The 18762-nt window shown below is 37.2% G+C and overlaps 1 protein-coding gene across 2 annotated transcripts; it reads right to left on the bottom strand.

Moving 5' to 3' along the window:
- Positions 1-480: 480 nt before the first annotated feature.
- sytl2b (synaptotagmin-like 2b) lies at positions 481-18497 on the bottom strand. 2 transcript variants are annotated; one of them, XM_065281330.2, is made up of 21 exons: positions 18408-18497; positions 16686-16915; positions 12339-12493; positions 12162-12264; positions 11889-12040; positions 11710-11812; positions 11153-11222; positions 10884-11004; positions 9985-10812; positions 6306-8843; positions 5030-5119; positions 4738-4773; positions 4548-4642; positions 4337-4447; positions 3729-3898; positions 3548-3650; positions 3302-3463; positions 2326-2419; positions 1985-2084; positions 1640-1845; positions 481-1506 (listed from the first exon to the last, which is right to left on the bottom strand). In XM_065281330.2, exons 2-21 carry the CDS (start codon positions 16784-16786, stop codon positions 1358-1360), a joined length of 5487 nt encoding a protein of 1828 aa, XP_065137402.1. In that variant the 5' UTR covers positions 16787-16915; positions 18408-18497; the 3' UTR covers positions 481-1357. The 2 variants fall into 2 exon arrangements, with proteins under 2 accessions (XP_065137402.1, XP_065137403.1); XM_065281331.2 differs by lacking the exon at positions 18408-18497 and adding an exon at positions 18290-18310.
- Between the last annotated feature and the right edge of the window lie 265 nt (positions 18498-18762).

Below are 18762 nucleotides of genomic sequence, written 5' to 3'. Positions count from 1 at the left end.
CTCCTTGTTTCCTGTCTGCCATTATTGGACAAACAGATTAATCCAGGTGTGCCTGACCTCAGTAGTCACAACAACAATAATCAGACACACCTGGATTAATCAGTTTGTCCAATAATGGCAGACAGGAAACAAAGAGCAGGCTGAAGTTCAGGAAGTAGTACAGCTGGGCATAAAGCCTATTTGGCCAGGTCATGTTTGTAAATGAGAAGTGGTTCTCAAACAGTTTTTTCTGGATAAATAAAGGTTAAATTAAAAAAGAACTACTATTTGAAGTTGATATATAAGTTGATATTGTTTAACTTAATTTGTTAAGTTAAAATAACATTAAAATATATGTTGATTTGATATAACTTTTTCAGTGCATTGTACTCTATACTGCTTCCTATGTGAAGTAAACTGTATACTGCTTATTATTATTATATTTTATCAACAGTATGACATTAAACAGACATTTTAAATAGCAGTACATTTAATAAAGTGTTGTGATTTTGTTATGTTTAATGTCTCTTCTTTTTTTAAATAAAAGTATCCATCCAAAATTATATTTTTTTCACAGTAATCACATTATGTAAAGTAAAATTTGTTACACTGGAAATAAAAGTCAAAGGTGAAATACAATATAGTGCTCTTTTGTATGTTGTGTACATACATATTCACCTATGTACAGCATATACTGTATTCTTTAAAGAGAATGTGAAAATTTGCTGTTTATTTACTCATCATTTTTAAGTGAACTATCCCTTTAAAGGGGACATATCATCAAAATCAGACTTTTTTATATTTAAGTGCTATAATTGGGTCCCCATTGCAACCTAGAAAATGTAAAAAGAACAACCCACAGTAACTTAGTTTTGGTAAACCATTCTATGCAAGCATGTGGAAAAATAGGTCATTAAAATTTGGCTCCCCTTGTGATGTCATATCGCTCCTTACGATATGACACACCCAAAAACTGCACATTTTTGCTCACACCTACAAAGTGGCAATTTTAACATGCTATAATAAATAATCTATATGATATTTTGAGCTAAAACTTCACATGTGTACTCTGGGGACACCAGAGATTTATTTGACATCTTAAAAAAGTCTTGTGAAATATCCCCTTTAAGAAATAGTAGCTAGATGCTAGACGCTATTCCAAACTAACCACAAACTAATACATAAATACTGACTAAATATAGCATTGTCTTATTTATTAAATTGGGCTTCTTAACTGTTTTTTTCTGACTCGGTTAAACATACAAATTGCTGGGAAAAGCCTAACCTATTATAAATAGGATATTTAATGTGCGAAATAGTAAATGTGTAGAAATATATACACTGATAGTAGTAATAAACTCTGTGGTTGACTGTAATCTCATTTCCAAGCTTTTTTCTCTGGTGCTAGCATCCTCAGTGGTAATATGTCTTCTACCCATTCACTGGGAGACTCCATCATTCGTCTCCATAAATCCACCTCCTCCGGTGTAGAGTCCATCCAGCTCACAAGGGCTCCATAACTCTTTCCTGCACAGGCAAGTTAACTTATTAAATACCATGTATTGGGCATAAATATCATATGTAACAAAAATATAACATATTTCGAGAGAAATCATCTATACACAAATCTTTAGATTTTGCAATACACAAAAAACTTCACCTGTGCCCATCCCAAGTCTTAGGCCTCCGAGCAGATGATTGGCTAAACGATCCCGATCCCAAACTGTGAGCTCAATGCAGGCTTCTTTCAGGTCCTCTGCTCTGAACCCATCATATACCATGGTGTGATTAAACATGGGGCTGGTTGTCTTCTTTAACACCCTTGTTTTCTGACGACTCTTTTTGCTGGTGTCGGGCAGTACAAAGCTGTGTGAGAATTAAATAAAAAATTATTTGATGAGACCTGAAGAAGAAACACATTAGCACAAGGCAGACACCTGTACTTTTTTAATGCATTAATAGGCAAATAAGATGATATTATATTGTATTTTGGATTTATTATTACCATTTTACATATGGGTCAATTGATGGGCTTCTGATAAGAGGGAGATTCTTGCAGTCTTTGACCCAGATATGCACTTCACCTGTGCCAGGAACAGATTTAGCTGGGTAAAGAAGTAACGCAAATCAATTGAATCTGTTTTGAATCTGTCTGTGAATGCACATATAAAATACGAAAGGATATTTTAGAGTGTATATTGTTACATGTTCTGTTATTATCATTATTACATTATTATCATGTTCTGATGTAGAGAGCAATGTCCTAGTCTTTCACTTTACCATTCATGTAAATTTGAATTGTATGAAGAGTAAACAATAGGATATTTATCAAATAAGGAATCTTACAATGGAAGATCTGGGGAAGGAATCGTACAGCTAATCTTATCTGTCCTCTTAAATCGGAGGGCTGGAGACTGGTTAAAGACTGACCGGAGCGATTCTGAAATCAGAAACAAATTTGACTTTACCTGCATGTGAACCATTTTCAAAGATCTTATTTCCTTTAATTAAAAATTAAAATAAACTTTCTGAAACATCTCAATGCTTTCTAGCATATCCCCAAAATAACATTTTTATAAAATCAAAATTGACAAAATTTTTTATGTAATATTTCAGTGTTTATTATAGACGGTTTCATCGGACGTACGTGCGCTGACGCAATACACCTCTGGATCCGAACTTTACTTTCGGTTTCGTTTTTTTTTTTTATTGGTCTGACTTATTAGTTGCTAAATTGATCTCTTGAACAAATGCCTCGTCGAAAATAACGTTTTGCTTTCCTAGGTAATCTATGTGTTATTTTTTTGCTTGTTATATAAATAAACTACGTTTAAAGAACTTTGTTGTTATTTATTCTTAGCAGAGTTTCCGGAAGTTACGTGCGGACCACGACAGCCGCTTGTTTATGTTGTTACTGCTGAAAACGTCTATAAATAATTTATCCGTGTAAGTAATGTTTTTTTAATTCATGTGTCCTCATAAACTCGTCAATGGCTTTGGCGGTAGCATCCGTTAACTCCGCCCCTCCAAAGGTCAGTCTGCTGACAGACTCACTTTTCTATATCCAATCAAAGCACAGTGGAAATCACAAGCCATGCCCATTATTTTTCCTTTTATATTATATATTTTATATGATATTCCGTTTTACTCTAAAATTTGGCACAACATGGAAGTAAAGTCGATCACGACCAGTTTATAGGGGACTTTAAAATAAACATAATAATTTAGGTAATTTTCACCATAATTTTTCATTCTGTCTTAAAAAAAATGATTTTATTTACATACAGTATAACAGAAAAATTATGCAAATGGAAATAAATACCCTGGGTTTAAGAGGCAAAAACTTCCTCTCTGTATCACTAAAATTCCATAATGAGAGGTCAAACTCTGTCTCTCCCAGGAAGCTGTTACGGCCAAATGTGTCATGATGCCACACTGAAAGGTTGAGAACCTGAGACTTCAAGTAGTCCTTTTGGACTCTGTACTGTATGAGACAAGTAATAAAAACATTATTATTATTATTTTTAAGTACATTACAAATACTATGCATGCACTGTCATTTCCTCACCCTAAGAATCTCTTTGTATGTAGGATTCAAAGTTTTCTTCTTCACAGACGTTTTTCTTTTTCCCAGATTGGCCGAGTCAGGTATGAGGTAACTTTTGACATACCTAGAAAAACAGGCAAGACTGGTCTATTAAAAATTATTTGTTTCTAGAGAAAGAAGTGAGTGGTACTGATATTCTTACGGGTCTGATCGATTCTTCTTCATGTCCACTGCTGCAAGATTCTGGCACTGAATCACAAAAATGTGAAACTCCCGCAACTTTTGCACATAGTTCAGTGAAAACTGAATGATGCCTTGAACTTCGACACTGCCGTAGTCACTGCTATAGACACTCGCAACGCTGCCGCTAACCTGCGGGGTCACAAACACATACATTTAGCCTATCTAAGACTAAACAGCTCAGTAAGATCATTCACAAATTACATCATCAATGGGAAGGGAAAAATTAGTATTTAATTATAATGTTTTTGACCCTGTCAGTAAACTACATAAAGTCATCATACATAGGCTACAGTAAAGTAAAAAACATTTTGTGAAAATATAACCTTGATATCATTAATACTGACCAAGTAAGGTCATGCCAAAGATTAAAATAAATGTAAAATCAAATCTATTTGGCCAAACTCGGTTTATGGTAAGAATGTAATTGTGCAACGAATGCACTGAATATCAAGTTTCAATCAGAATCAAGCATTCAAACGAGCCTTGTAATTACGTGTGCATAACCATTGCCTAGCTCGTTTCCCCCTGTACATAAAGTACAAGACAAGTATACAGTATGTAACATACAGATGACATTGATGCAAAGCCAGAGCAGCTGTCAAGGTTTGTGTATTGTCTGAAGTTTTTCAGAGGGACGCCGCTGCAGGAACTCTCTGAGTCACTCTCTCCTTCATCGATCTAAAACAACATGACAGCATCCACAGACACACGTGTTTTATGCACTGCATTTGAATGACCTTAATAACCGTAGATGTAAATAATATTATAGATGAGATACCTCTTTCTGCAGAAAGGAGGGCACTGATTTGCTAAGTTGTTTCAGGTGCTCTGAGTCTGAGGTGGTGAAGGAAGTCTGGACATATGTGCTAGGGACTAACAGTACAAGTCAGAAATGAGATTTATTATTACACATTATTGTAAAGTTATTGTAAGGTATCATCAATTATTAATCATCATACTGTATTTACCCTGCTCAAAGTCGTCCATGTGCTTGATATTTTGGCCTTAGGGAAGAGATCACAATAACAAAACACAGAATAGAAATGTAGAACAGATTCTGTTGTCACCTGAACTCTCCATTTACAGCCAAACAAAAACACGGTTTAGTCTCCTCAGGCAGTATTGTGCTACTACACTGTAAGGTGTTTTGTTACAGGAAGACTTATATATGAATGTGGTAGTACTTTCAGATAAAATAACTAGGTGAAAATGTGGTAAATGCTGATAGTGACAGCCGTAAGTATCTTTACTGTTGCTTACCAGGAGATGTGCTGATATTGTCCATGCTTTTATGGTACACAGGTCTAGTTGTAGCTCTTTTCAAGACTTTCTGAACCAAACTTTCATCGCCTGCAAAATGTATACATATTTTTAACAGTGGCTAGATGGTTAGATTATTAGTTTCTTTTAAAGGTCCACTATGTAGATTTTAGTGGCATCTAGTGGTGAGACTGTGAATTGTAACCAATGGCTCATTCCACAGTAATGAAAACAATAAAGTTCATTTTGTAAGGTCTTTATACACCACTTATAATATAGTTATGTATATTATATTGCATTTCTGTCAAGAAATCCTTCTAAACGTTACACATTGCACCTTTAAAACACTGTTGCATTTATAGGCACACACAAGCTAGAAGAATGTTGCTGGCTTGGTGATCCTTTCTTAGAAACTATTTTGTAATGTGAGACCTAAGATCTTTTCAATTTAACACAATAGAAAGACAAGCTGTGGGAAATTTGTGCACAACAGTGATTTTATAACACGGGCCAAATTGTAAATTGGTATACACTCTAAAGAAATGGTGTTAAATAGCACTAAAAGCTCGTAATCACAGAGGAACCGTTTTTAGTGCTATATAGTACCTATGAAGAACCATACGGGGTGATATAGCACTACTTATGGTTTTACAAAGCACAATATGGTTCTACACAGGTGGTGGTTTATGGCACTTCAAATGGTTCCCCTATGATTACGAGCCAGTGATCCACTTTTAGTGCTATTTAGCACTGTTTGATTTTAGAGTGCATTGCATACATAAAATGTAAACCTTGTAATGCACTGCAAGTTGCTTTGGATAAAAGTGTACACATACATGCATAGATGTACACAAAATAACTTTATAAAAGCTCTGACTTCAGCACTTGACTATTGCAGAGACAACAAGAAGTTTACTATCCTTGCTGGAAAAACCAGCATACCAGCAAGACCAGCATATGTTGTGTTTTGGTGCTGGTTTGCTAGTGAACACCAGCTAAACCAGCATCAAATCAGCACCAGCATTAGCACCAGCTAAACCAGCAACAAACCAGCATTAGCACCAGCATCCCATGCTGGTCATACCAGCAAATGTTGTGTTTTGGTGCTGGTATCCTGTGACCACCAGCTAAACCAGCATAGACCAGCATAATTCCCATGCTGGTCCATGCTGGTTTGATGCTGGTTTTTTCAGCAGGGATTGTTTCTTTGAAAAGCTTTGTAAGTATTGCAGAGAAAAGCAGTCTTATGAGAAAAGGGTAAGATCTTCAAACTTACAGTTTATGTTACCCTTTGTGCGGGATGGGGTATCTGGTGCACTGATCTGAGAAGCATTATGACATACATGTCCATCAGTTTGAGCCAGGCTTCCTCTCCTGGTTTGAAGGTCAGGAAAACCTGGCACGGGAGTACTGGTTCTTACAGGGGAACATTTACATTTGCAGCTAGTCTCTGTGGAGGTTGTGAATGAGGTACAAAGGAAGTCATCCTCATCCATCTGCCTTGTAACCGAAGGTGGAGTGTACATATCACTTTTCTCTGTGATTCCAAGATAGTGCTGATAATCGGGAGGAATAAAAGACCTAGCAAGAGGTTGAACATCAGTCTCTTCGGATGTACGCGATGGTCTAGTCTGAATGTTCCCCTCTTTGTCTTGCAGAGAATATTCTGAGGGTGTTTTTGGCAGGGTGTCGCTAGATTCTTGTGTTTTCTTGGATGGTGCCATGTTGTTTTCTGTAGTATTTGTCACCTGATGAAGATTAGGACTCTGTGATGTTTTGGAGTCCTGGCTTTGCTCCTCAACCTCGGTGTTAATAGAGAACATGCTAGAGGCACGTCGAATTGAATTGATTTTAACATTCAGACGGCCTTTTCCTCTGCTTTTTCTCTGTTGGGGTTGTGATTCTTGACCTATAGAGGGTTTAGGTGGTGTTATATGTTTCACAGAAGTCTGAACGGGATGAGACACACCATGGGAGATTGCTTCATCCGAGTCCACATTTGAGGAACTGCTTTTTGATCCAGATTGTTGTCTTGTAGTATCTCTCCTCTTTGCAGAAGCATTAAGTCCAGCTTGTTTGGTATTGGTCTGGCTCTCTGATTGTTTATTGTACATTTTTACTTGTGCATGTGAAGTTGCGTCTATAAAGGAATCTGTCTCTTTAGATGTATCGACTGATTTGCTATGCTTTTTCGGTTGGCCAAAAGTTCTCTGAATTCCACTTTTAGAAACTGGTGAGGTTTGTCCCATTTGGTTTTGAGGTGATCCTCCCCAGAAGTCTCTGAGATTTTTAAATTGTGAAGTACTCATACCTTCTATCACAGCTGGCCGTGATGTATTCCTGGAGAAACCAGGAGATAGACTACCTTTATCATTAGTATCATCCTCAAAAACATCATCAAATTCAGTACCTACTGTAGTGAGATCAAACTCAGACTTTGTAAATCTTTTGTTCAGCTTAGCACTAGAAGCCATTGAGGGTTTACTCTTTTGAGCCGATGTGCTTTTTTCATTTTCCCAGAAGGACTTGAGTTGTTTGATCTTGTCCACCATGTTTTCTGTCTGCTTAGCACGAGGGAAAGGAATTGGCCTTGGTGGAGTAGTAGATTTCGTCTCTAAAACTTTAGGTGCGGTGCAATCCCCATCACTATTGTTTATGCTTACAGTGCCTCCCACACTTTCAATGTCTTGATGAGCCAACAAAGATCCACTATCTAGGGATGATGATGATGATTTTAAACGTGGAACAGAGGTAGCGCATTTGTCAGTGGAAGAGCTTGAGAGTATTTGGTCTTTTTTTGGATTGGAATAGATCAATTGGGAAACTTTCGAGTCACCTGTAACATTGGGTACAGACTGGATTGTGTTTGTACTCAATACATCCTTAAAGTCTGATACTTCCACAACACTCACTGTCTCATTTATTTGATGTTCTGGAGATTTCAAGTTCTTCTCTAGTTTGTCATTCCCACCTTTATTTGACTCTGTACTGACATCAAGTGTGAGAGGTTCATTTTTAGCAGGTACATTAGATCTACCGATCAAAATCTTTGGACCAGTGTTTTCCTTCTCCCAGAATGATTTCAGATTTGCAAGTTTTGGTCCTTGATCTTCTGTAACACTTGTTCTTTCTTTAGGTTGATGAACTTTGATAACATTAGTTTCAAGTTTAACTTTGGGTTCTTCTCTTCTGTCATGCTTGATAAAAGCATCTTGCTTATTTTCATCTGGAGTCCAAAATACATTGTCCTCTGATTCAGTGACAGTGTTTGGGATGTCTGTAAAAGTAAAGTTAGTTGAAGGGTTCATAATGGGAGATTGTTTATGAGTGGACTCAGACCTTCTCCGTGGTTTTGGAGTAGTTTGACGTACTTTGTCAAAACTCTTCTCCTGTGCCCAGTCTGTCCCTTGTAAAAATACGGAATTAACTTCTGACGGATTCTCTTCACTTTGGCGTGGCATGATCAGGTACACATTCTCCCTTGTTTTGACTCTCAAATTAGCTGCATCCTCCAAGTCTATGTCATCAATTTTAGGGTCCTCCTCCATGTCCCGATTACTATCCACATCAAACATATCACTGCTGTCTGAGCTTCTGCTGAACCACTCAAGAACTTTGGTGATGGATTTTCCGTGTTCAGCACTAGGAGTGTGAATGGGTGAATCCGTCATGACAGCTGGCTGTGATTCAAATGAATTTTTAGTATTTAATTTTATATTAAATGCAGACGGGCTGCTCTCAGGCTCCAGATCAGTAGAAGAATTTCCTATCTTGGAAGAATCTGCTATGTTGAGAGAACTGGGAAATTGTTGATCTGTAAAAGAAGCAGTTTACTACTGAATGACAAAAGCAGAATCTAAAAGTGTCAAACTTCCAAGAAATACAACTTATTTTTACACAGGGATACTCCAGCCAATTCAAACCCTTAAGCAATCCGAGACACATATGTCCATCATCTTTCAGATGAGCACATTTGGAGTTATTTTAGTAAATGTCCTTGCTCGCCCAAGCTTTATATTGGTAGAAAACAAGGATCAGGGACAACTTCTGATTTTAAATGCCTAAAATGTACATTCATCCTTCATAGTAATCCCCACGGCCCCAAGAGGTTAATGTGGGTCTTTTGCAGGTAATCGATGCGATTTTGTAAGAAAAATATCCAGATTTCAAACTTTATAAATATAATAACTACCTTCTGGTAACGCAGCCAATCTTGGACTCACACAATTCTCGAACTCACTCGAGAGTTTTAGCGTAGTGAGCGTTTGTTGCCATAGGTACGTTGCGCAGTGACCAAAATGGCTTCGTCATCAGAAGCTAGTTATTATAGTTTATAAAGTTTCAAATATGATTTTTTTTACAATATTGCATCGATTACCTGACAAAGGCCATTATTAACCCCTTGGAGCCATGTGGATTACTTCTGTGAAGGATGAATGCACTTTTTTGGGCGTCAAAGTCAGATGTTATTCCTTGATTTCCATTATCCTCCCACCGTGGTGCACTGTTTGAGTCGACCATGCATTTCTCATATAGTTTAGTGAAAAAACCATGCATAAAACCGCTGATGTAAGGTTCTGAATACGCTCTGTGTGTGTTTACGTGAGAGTACCTGTCCAATCAACTCATAGTATGCAAATCTGTTGCCAACATCAGAGGTTATTTTTGTAAAGAAGCCTGTTGTGACCAAGGTGTAACCCAATAAATATTTTTCTTTTTTAATTTGACAGTAGCCTTCTGTCTACGTAAACAAGCACACACACAAATTTACCAAAACTGTGACCCTAAAATTGTGACACACACCAAACAGAGAGTAATTTCACCCGTTGCACCCCTATGACATAAGTATCTCAGATTGCTTGAGGGTGAGTACATCATTGGGTAATTTTGATATGTGGCTGGAGTATCACTTTAACACATTATTTTTAATAAACCTTCAGGGTTATAGATCATACCATCAGGAGTCCCAAGATGTTCTTCTTCTCTTGTCATTTGCACATTTGGTAAGACGGTCATGTGACTCTCGACAGTCTCATATCTTTGCTGTGTAGGTTTAGAAGTAGTCATCACATCCAGTGCTTCTATAGTGTTGGTGGTCCTTGCATTCTCATGAGGAGAAGTCTCCATAATCTTATCAGATATGTTTTGGTCCCCACGTTCTATACTTGATGACAGAGGAAGACAATTATATGTATTTCTTTGCTGTTTCAAACTGTCTTCCACTTTCTTGTCATCATCTACTCTTGGGATTGAGTTCAGACTGGGACGCTTTTGTATTTTCTCTGTTTCCTGTGTGGCCTGAGAAAGGTTAATCTTTTGCGACTGGTTCATTACTGGTAAACGTGACTTTGGCGCCTTCGACAGTGAGGGGCACTTGGGTGGCTCTTCGCTTAGTGATCTCCTACTTGGTTCCTCCTTACTTTCCAAAATATTTTTACGCTCCTCAGAATCCTTTTCTTGATAATTGTTTGGGTGAACATAGTTCAGAATTGGCTGTGGCAGCTGGCTCTTAAGGGTGGACTCGCAGGAGCTATTTTTGAGGATACCTCTTGGTGCAGGAGTTCTGATAGCTGAGTCTTCTGTGGTGGTCACACTCTTGTTGGAAGTACTCGGGATTGACATACTTTGGCTGGACACAGAGCTGGCACTGTCAGATAAAGAGCCATGGGGTTTGAAGATTTTGGTCCTCTTCATTGGTACTGGCTTTTGACGAGGGATTATGTTGGGCACGATGTTAGAGAACTCCCTATTATTTTCGGCGTGGTTTGGTTCCTGATGTTTTACTGTAAATGTTACAAATTAAAAACAGTTTGCTCTTACTGTATACATACTACAGTAAAAAAACACCACCAACCTTTTGAATCAAAGCCTATATCAGCAGATGATCTCCTGAGTTCAGATTCACTGGTAAACCGACTACCTGTCTCTTCAAAGTCCGGCTCCACTGGAATACTGTTGAATGGGTTGTGCCTCGGCTAGAGCAAGAAAAAATGACACCATGTTCAATTTCTATATCTTTGCAATGTCTTCAGCCTCAATCACCTTGTTGCTTTTTTGTTACCACATTATAATATCCATCAAATATCCATTACACTATTAAGAAAGAGCACATACAGTACATACCTTAGATGGTGATCTCTTGCATCTGTTTAAACTTTCTTCCTGGACCTCTGGTGTACCACCCTGGTTTACCCTGGTTTTGACAGGACAGTATTGCAACAACAAACATACTTTATAACTGTAACCTATTTAATGTTATGAGTGCTGCTTCAGAGATTTCCTCCCGTTCTACCAGACATCCCACAATAACCTGGATGAACTGAAACCTTCCCAAAGTTCTTTAAGTACATTGTGCAAACATCTTTGTTGACGTTGTCGTGTCAAGATCTTAAAATCTTAAAGGACACACGCCTGTAAAACACACAATTACCACATGGGAAAGGTGGAGGTTGCATACGCAAACCAAAGATATTTGCAAGCATGAACAGTTATTACTTTAATATTGTCCTGGATAAATACAGGGATAAATGAGTCACACCAACAGCTGTATGTACTCTTTAATCCTTTAAGTATCTACTTGCAGACTATAAGTGACTACACATACAGTGTAGTAGGATTATAACAGCCAGACAGGATTAAATATAGATTTTGTGCTATTGAACATAAAATTTAAGCATTACCTCTCCATTGGCTGCTCTGAGATCTCATCGCTGTTGTTTTTGTCAAAGCTACTTGAACTTTTCCCCCATGATCTTGTTAAATAGTCCGCAAGCGCAGATGCAGCTAAAATAGATGTTCATGTTAATGTTTTTTTTATAAATTTTTAGCAAGGTTTGGTAAAAGTAAGAGGCATAGTTACCATCAATTGTGGGTTTCTGTTGCTTCAATGATGTTATGATGATGTCTGATCCGTCAATTCCGTCCTGATGTTTCTGCGACTTCACTTTGTAAAACGATTCACCTGTCATGTGCTTACGTCTGTCTTCCTCTGGGTCCTCTTTCTGCAACTGCCTAGGATTTAATTGGTTGTGTAAATAATGAAGTGTTATCAACAATTTTAGAACAAGTAGCAAGTGAAGCTACTTAGTGTACTCAACACTTCAGGTTCTCAAGCATAACATTTAAGCATTACCTCTCCATTGGCTGCTCTGAGATCTCATCGCTGTTCTTTTTGTTAAAGCTACTGGAACTTTTCCCCCATGACCTTGTTAAATAGTCCGCAAGTGCAGACGCAGCTAAAATAGATGTTCGTGTTAATGTTTTTTATACATTTTAAGCAAAGTTTGGTAAGAGTGAGAGGCATATTCACCATCAATTGTGGGTTTCTGTTGGTGCTTCATTGATGCTATGATGATGTCTGATCCATGAATTCTGTCCTGATGTCTTTGCGACTTCACTTCGTAAAACCATTCACCTGTCATGTACTTACGTCTGTCTTCCTCTGGGACCTCTTTCTGCAAATGCCTAGGATTTAATTGGTTGCAGACAAATGAAAAGTGTACATTTCGGAATGGAAGTAAGAAACAAGTAAGGCTACTTGGTGCACCTCTGTGATGCTTTGGACGAATGTCATGTATTACTGTACATTGTCCAAAAATATTTTAGCCTATTAACTACAAATAGAAATAAAATACAGCAATTACCACATTCAGGGTATCATTGTGTCTTCTACATGTTCTGTGAACAGATGATTTACAATGATGATACTTCATTATAGCACTTATTAACGTCATGCGACTTTGGTTATAAAATGTTCATCTAAAAAACCCTTCTAAATCTTTAACATACCTTATGGCCAATACAAACATTTCCTGCCTGTTAGTTTATAATGTACACTGTGTTCAGTGCTGGCTTTGTTTGCTTTGTAAATACAAAATGTACTATTATGGTTCTCAGGTACTGTCAATGTTCTCAGCTGTACACAGTTAGGCTATTCAGACACTAAGGATTACAAACCTTTGGGCTTTATTAAATGTTTCTTTAGGGAATATAACCAAAGAGGTATTAACTGTCAGAGATCATTTATTATGGGGTGGTTTCCTGGATAGAGCTTTGATTAGTCTCAGACCAAAATGCATGTTTAAGCTGCCTTAGTATGAAAAAAACAACATTTCATTGGCATATCGTTAAAGAGTAACCAAACCCCTGGTCAGAGCCTGACTCCACCCACTGGCAATATTTGAAAAATAAAAGAAAATGGGCAGACCCCAATAGAGATAGAGGGGACGAACTAAGCTCGTACCAAGTGTGTGATGAGATAGTAACAAGGGCGTGGTGAGCTTGAACCTACTTACGTAGGATCGTACCGCTTACATAACGCGCTACCGTAACATCCAACAGGAAAAATCAACTACAGTAGCCACCATTCAACCTGAGGAGGGCAGCACTCGGACTAAAAAAGTTGGTTTAGGGTTTAGTTACTCTTTAAAGGGGCCATGGCATGAAAATCTGACTTTTTCCATGTTTAAGTGCTATGATTGGGTCCCCAGTGCTTCTATCAACCTAGAAAATTTTAAAAACATCAACCCAGTAACTTAGTTTTGGTAAACCATTCTCTACAAGCACATGAAAAAATAGGTCGTTGAAATTTGGCTCTCCTTATGATGTCATAAGGAGCTCTTATGCTGCGTTCCAGGCAGGTTTTTAAACTCGTGAGTTACGACTTCAAAACCACGACTCACGACCCTATGCGTTCCAGGCAGCCAGTAACCCGTGTTTTTACAACCTTCTACCGGTGAAAGTGCACTGGAACGGCAGTCAAACCCGTGACTTCCCACCCGTGAACTCGTACTAGATCGATGTACTCCCAGTTCAGAGTCGTGAGTCGTGGTTTTGAAGTCGTGAGTTACGAGTTACAGGTTGCCTGGAACGCAGCATTATTATAATAATACCACCCCTTAGGGGCTGGACACACCAAAACTTTTAAACGCGGCTGAAAACGCCTTGAGGACGCCAAATGCCAGCTGTTTTTCAGCTGAGTGCCAGCTTTCTTCAGCTGAGCGCTTTGATAGCTGTGATACTTCAGCTGCGAGCCGGTTGGTTGCTGTGGTAATGTCCCGCCCCTCCTCGACTGTGATTGGGCGGCCGTGTGAGAACTGACATTGACGAGCGAAGCTTTTCTCCCAAAGTTGAATCTCTTTCAACTCTCGACGCTCAGCGCTGAGCGCGGAAAAACCGCCGAGCGCCGGTTTTCAGCACGGAAAAAACCCGCTAGCTGCTGGCTTATTTGAAAAACGCTGAGCTTCCATTGGAAACAATTGAAAACATGCGCCGGCCGCGGGCGTAAAAGTTTTGGTGTACACAACCCCTTAATCTGCACTATCCAACCACAACACTGCCATTTAGTGCAGAGAAGAGCACAATTGAGTTTTAATTGCAACAAACCACCATCATTGTGATCAGTGTTTGAATTTCATCAGCTCATTTTGCATTTTAAAGGACACACCCAAAACGGCACATTTTTGAACACACCTATAAACTGGCAATTTTAACATGCTATAATAAATTATTTATATGGTATTTGGAGCTAAAACTTCACATATGTGCTCTGGGGACACCAAAGATTTATTTGACATCTTAAAAAAGTCTTGTGCCATGGCCCCTTTAAAGGGACAGTCCACTTTTTTTTTGAAAATAGGCTCATTTTCCAGCTCGCCCCAGCTCGTCTCCTTGGTAACTCTCAATATCAGGGGACTATTTTCGGGCAATGTGTAATATCGTTGCGCCTGCTGCAGCCATGGTACAGTCCTTGATTATTATGCAAGAATAAGAGTATAGTTCCCAGCGATATTGGCCTAGAAAATCGCAACTTTTAAATTTCCATCAGTCTTACTATACAATGTAACTACAGAAGAGTCAAGATTTAAATAGGAAAAATATGGAAACTCTTTGGTTATTTTTGAGTGTGATGTTAATGGTCTAATCAGATTCAATGGATTATGCTAAGCTATGCTAAAAGTGGTAGCCCGGAGATCGGCTGAATGGATTCCAAAACGGTAAAATCAAATGTTTAACTCTAGGGGAGCTGGAAAATGAGCATATTTTTAAAAAAGTGGAGTGTCCCTTTAACATATATTAGTGCAATTGTTTTATCTCAAGATTCACACCAGTATTGTTTTTGTAAGAAATGTTTGTGAGAACTACTTAAATGTCCTAACTAAGGCCTAGTCCTGGATTAATCTTAAACCTGCCTGGGAAACTGCCCCTATAACTTTGAAGTAACAACCTTAATAGAGAAATATTTGCTGTAAACAAAAATAGTTTAATTAAAATCATGTGTTTGGAAAACATCTTTATTTTAAAAGAAGGGGAAACTATGTTGGTCATGTGAAAAGTCAAGACAATTATTCCACAAGCCTGGACTTAATCCTTTTATACAAGGTTGTGTAAGTCCGTGGTTGAACACAAGCTAATCAACCAGACATGAGATTGTACAGTCTTCCTTTCATGTACTATACGTACACAGACTTTCGGTCTCCGCACAAATTTTTTTTTTTCAAAGTACAAATATACCAGTCTCTCAATTCATCTGGGGTCACAAAAACTGCATGCAGAATTATTACATTGTAAAAAATGAAAAGTTGGATTAACTTTAAGTGAAGAACTTTTTTTAAATGTTAACAATTGAAGTCATTTGTTTTAGTAGACTCAACTTTTACTTTTTATAATATTTTTGTTTTAACCTGAAAAGTGTAATTTTTCAGTGATAAACATTTTGTCCCTGCATATTATTTAATATGCAGATAAACAGAAATCTATTGGTAGGTTGTCCTATCAAAACATTGCTCTGTTTGTTTGATTATCACAACAAACCCAACATAGCAACACTGTCTCAATGACATGAGTAAACCAGGGAGTCTTATTTCGCAAACCTGTTTAAAAACAATAGTTTTGCAAATTAATTTGTTGCTGTTAGTGATGTAAAAATGACACTTTAAACAGCTTTAATATTTTTAGATAGCATATGTCTGTGGCTAAAGTCTTAACATATTATTATGAGATATGGAGCATCAAAGCATGACTTTGATCAATGATTTCACTTTAATTTCAAACCTTACTCAGTCAATATTAGTGATAGACCAATATATTGCAGTGGCCGATATATGGGCAGATATTTGTAACATGTAAATCATTGGCATTGGACGATAAATCTTTCTGTTTCTTAAATATGTTGCTTGTAATGAAAAGAAACTTAGATGTAAAGCCAAAGTCTGACAGACAGTAAAATGACCAATCATTATTTACTTTTTAATGTGAAGTTACGTTGTGTTACACACAACAACACACCAAAATCTGTCATCCACAGTACATATGTCTTAAAAAGGGTATGTATATAAATATTGTGCATAACAATTTTTTTTTTTTTAAGTTTCAGCAATTTTGTCTCATTTTGTTTGTCTCATTGTTCACTCACCGGTTTGTCTCTCATTTACTGCAATTACATTTGTGTTATAACGGCCTTTTATCGCCTACACTACTTTCTTAATATCGGTATCAGCATTGGGCATAAAAAAAAACATATCGGTCGATGACAGATATCAAGTTTATATCTTCACAGTAAATCACAAAAAAATCAACTTTAGCTGAGTTTTCACAGGCAGTGTCACAATCATGTCAAGTGCACTACAAGTAAAAAGGAAAACAATAAAAATCTTACTTGATTCGTTCTTCCTCTGATTTCTTCAGTTCAGAGTCTCTGTTTAAAACCGCCATGATCATCGCCTGCTCTTCTTCTGTCAGATGGCTCAGGTCTATCATAATGAGGTTGTTTTGAAGTCTCTCACAGTTTGGCAAAAACTGATCTATCTTCAGTTAAGTCACTCATGTATTGAAACTCATCGAGTCTGCTCTGGAATCACCTTCATTACACAATGTTAATTGCTGCACCTGTAATACAAACAAAACATCTTAGAAAACTGTAGTGTGAAACTTCTGAGCACATCCATGTTCAACTCTCTCTCTCTCTCAGATCAGAGTTTTCAGTAAGAAAGCAACAACAACAGCAGAAAACAGGATATTATTAAGACATTTATTAAATGTTGAAAAGGGCATCAATGTAACTCAATTTGTAAACTGAATTGAGCGTAGTTTGGAATGAAATGTGATTCTTAACAAGTACGCAATGAAGTTAAGTGAGGGTCTATTTAGAGAACTCAGATTAGACTGAACATGTGACAGTCCTGTCAGCTGACCATGTGAAGAGGCATAACTTAGATCAACAACATTTACAAAGAATGATGAACTTTTCCAATGAACAAGTTGCATAATGCAGACATTTTAAATCATTACTCTAATATGCCCCATATGTGCTGTCTCTCACCAATGTCTTTAAAGTTAAATGTTTCAACAAAAACATCTGCATCCTTCTGTAAAAAAGAAAGGTGTTCTTACATGACTACATGACCACATTCAATGTTTAAGTCAGCTGTGTTTCAAGTTAACTGCACAAATATTTGCAAACAGCTCACTATTGACTCTTGGTCCCACCTTTGGGTCACATGAAATATTAAGGTGTTTAAAACATGTTAATAGTTTACATTTGTAAGGAACTGAATACAGAACAATGTGAACAGAAAGTAATCTCTTCTGATGTACAGTAAGCAAAATCAATATATAAAGAACAAACTTTATACAGTATTTGTTTAAAACTAAATACAGTACCCAACCAGTTATTAAATAAGACTCTTCGTAGCAGATTGAATTTAACTCAAGTGAGCAAAATCCTGGGGATGCATGAAAACAACATGAAAAGTAATTCTTGTGAAATGCAATATATAAAGACTGCAACTTTTCTAGGATATTTTTAAAGTAAAATCTCTTGAGACTTTTGTCTATTTTTGTTAGTATGAATTCATACTCTACAATATGTCATTGCAATTGCATTTTAAAAACAGAATAGTTTCTTTACAGTGGTATAAAATGTTTTATTCCGTTTTTAAAATCATTCAATCAATCAACAGTTTTCTCTGCATTCGTGTGGCCTTTCTTTTTTTAAACATACTGAAAACAACGAAGACTGCATTGAATTATGCGGAATTAATTCTCTGTATTACAATAGGCTAATATAAGTCTGTATCCAGCACCTGTAGCATAGTAAACTTGCTAGCACACGATATAAACAAGAAGTAACTTTACGTTATAATAATTTCAGCAAACACTTAAATATTACACTGTACTAACAATATAATACAGTTTGATATAGGAGATAAATAGTTAAAACAGTACAAGAGCAGGTGACTACTTTAGTGTATTGTTACTTACGATTAAGACTTCATATAATAAAATGTAAGACCAAGACTGGAGAATTTAGTTGATATAGTAATAAAGCAAATACTACGTACTGTAAGGTATGTCTTTTTATCAAACGTTTTACGCTCACCTTGTTTCTGCTGCTGAAGTTCAGTGCGTCTCTGACGCGTAAAAGGAAACGCCACATCCGCACTCTAATCGACGTCATCATCAAATCTACCAATCAAATGCTTTATGTGAGCGTCGCGCTATAACGCTGAGTTAATATTTACAAATGTGTCTTTACAGCAAGCCAGCTGTTAGTGTTGAGTTTGTCGCATCGCAAGCAATGTTAAAAATGTTGTTGTTCTTACCTCTAGTGCCAACACACGTCTTGAATAAATTCTGAGTGTATTAAAATGAGTGCCTCACCAAAATTATGCAAAAAAATATTTGGTTAAAGTCTTAGCTTGTCTTTGTAAAAAGTTTCAAGTATACAGTTAAAA

Source organism: Paramisgurnus dabryanus, chromosome 8, assembly GCF_030506205.2.
Source record: "Paramisgurnus dabryanus chromosome 8, PD_genome_1.1, whole genome shotgun sequence".
NCBI classification, from domain to species: domain Eukaryota; kingdom Metazoa; phylum Chordata; class Actinopteri; order Cypriniformes; family Cobitidae; genus Paramisgurnus; species Paramisgurnus dabryanus.
Note: the sequence above shows the minus strand (reverse complement) of the source record. Positions and strands in the feature narration are given on the sequence as shown.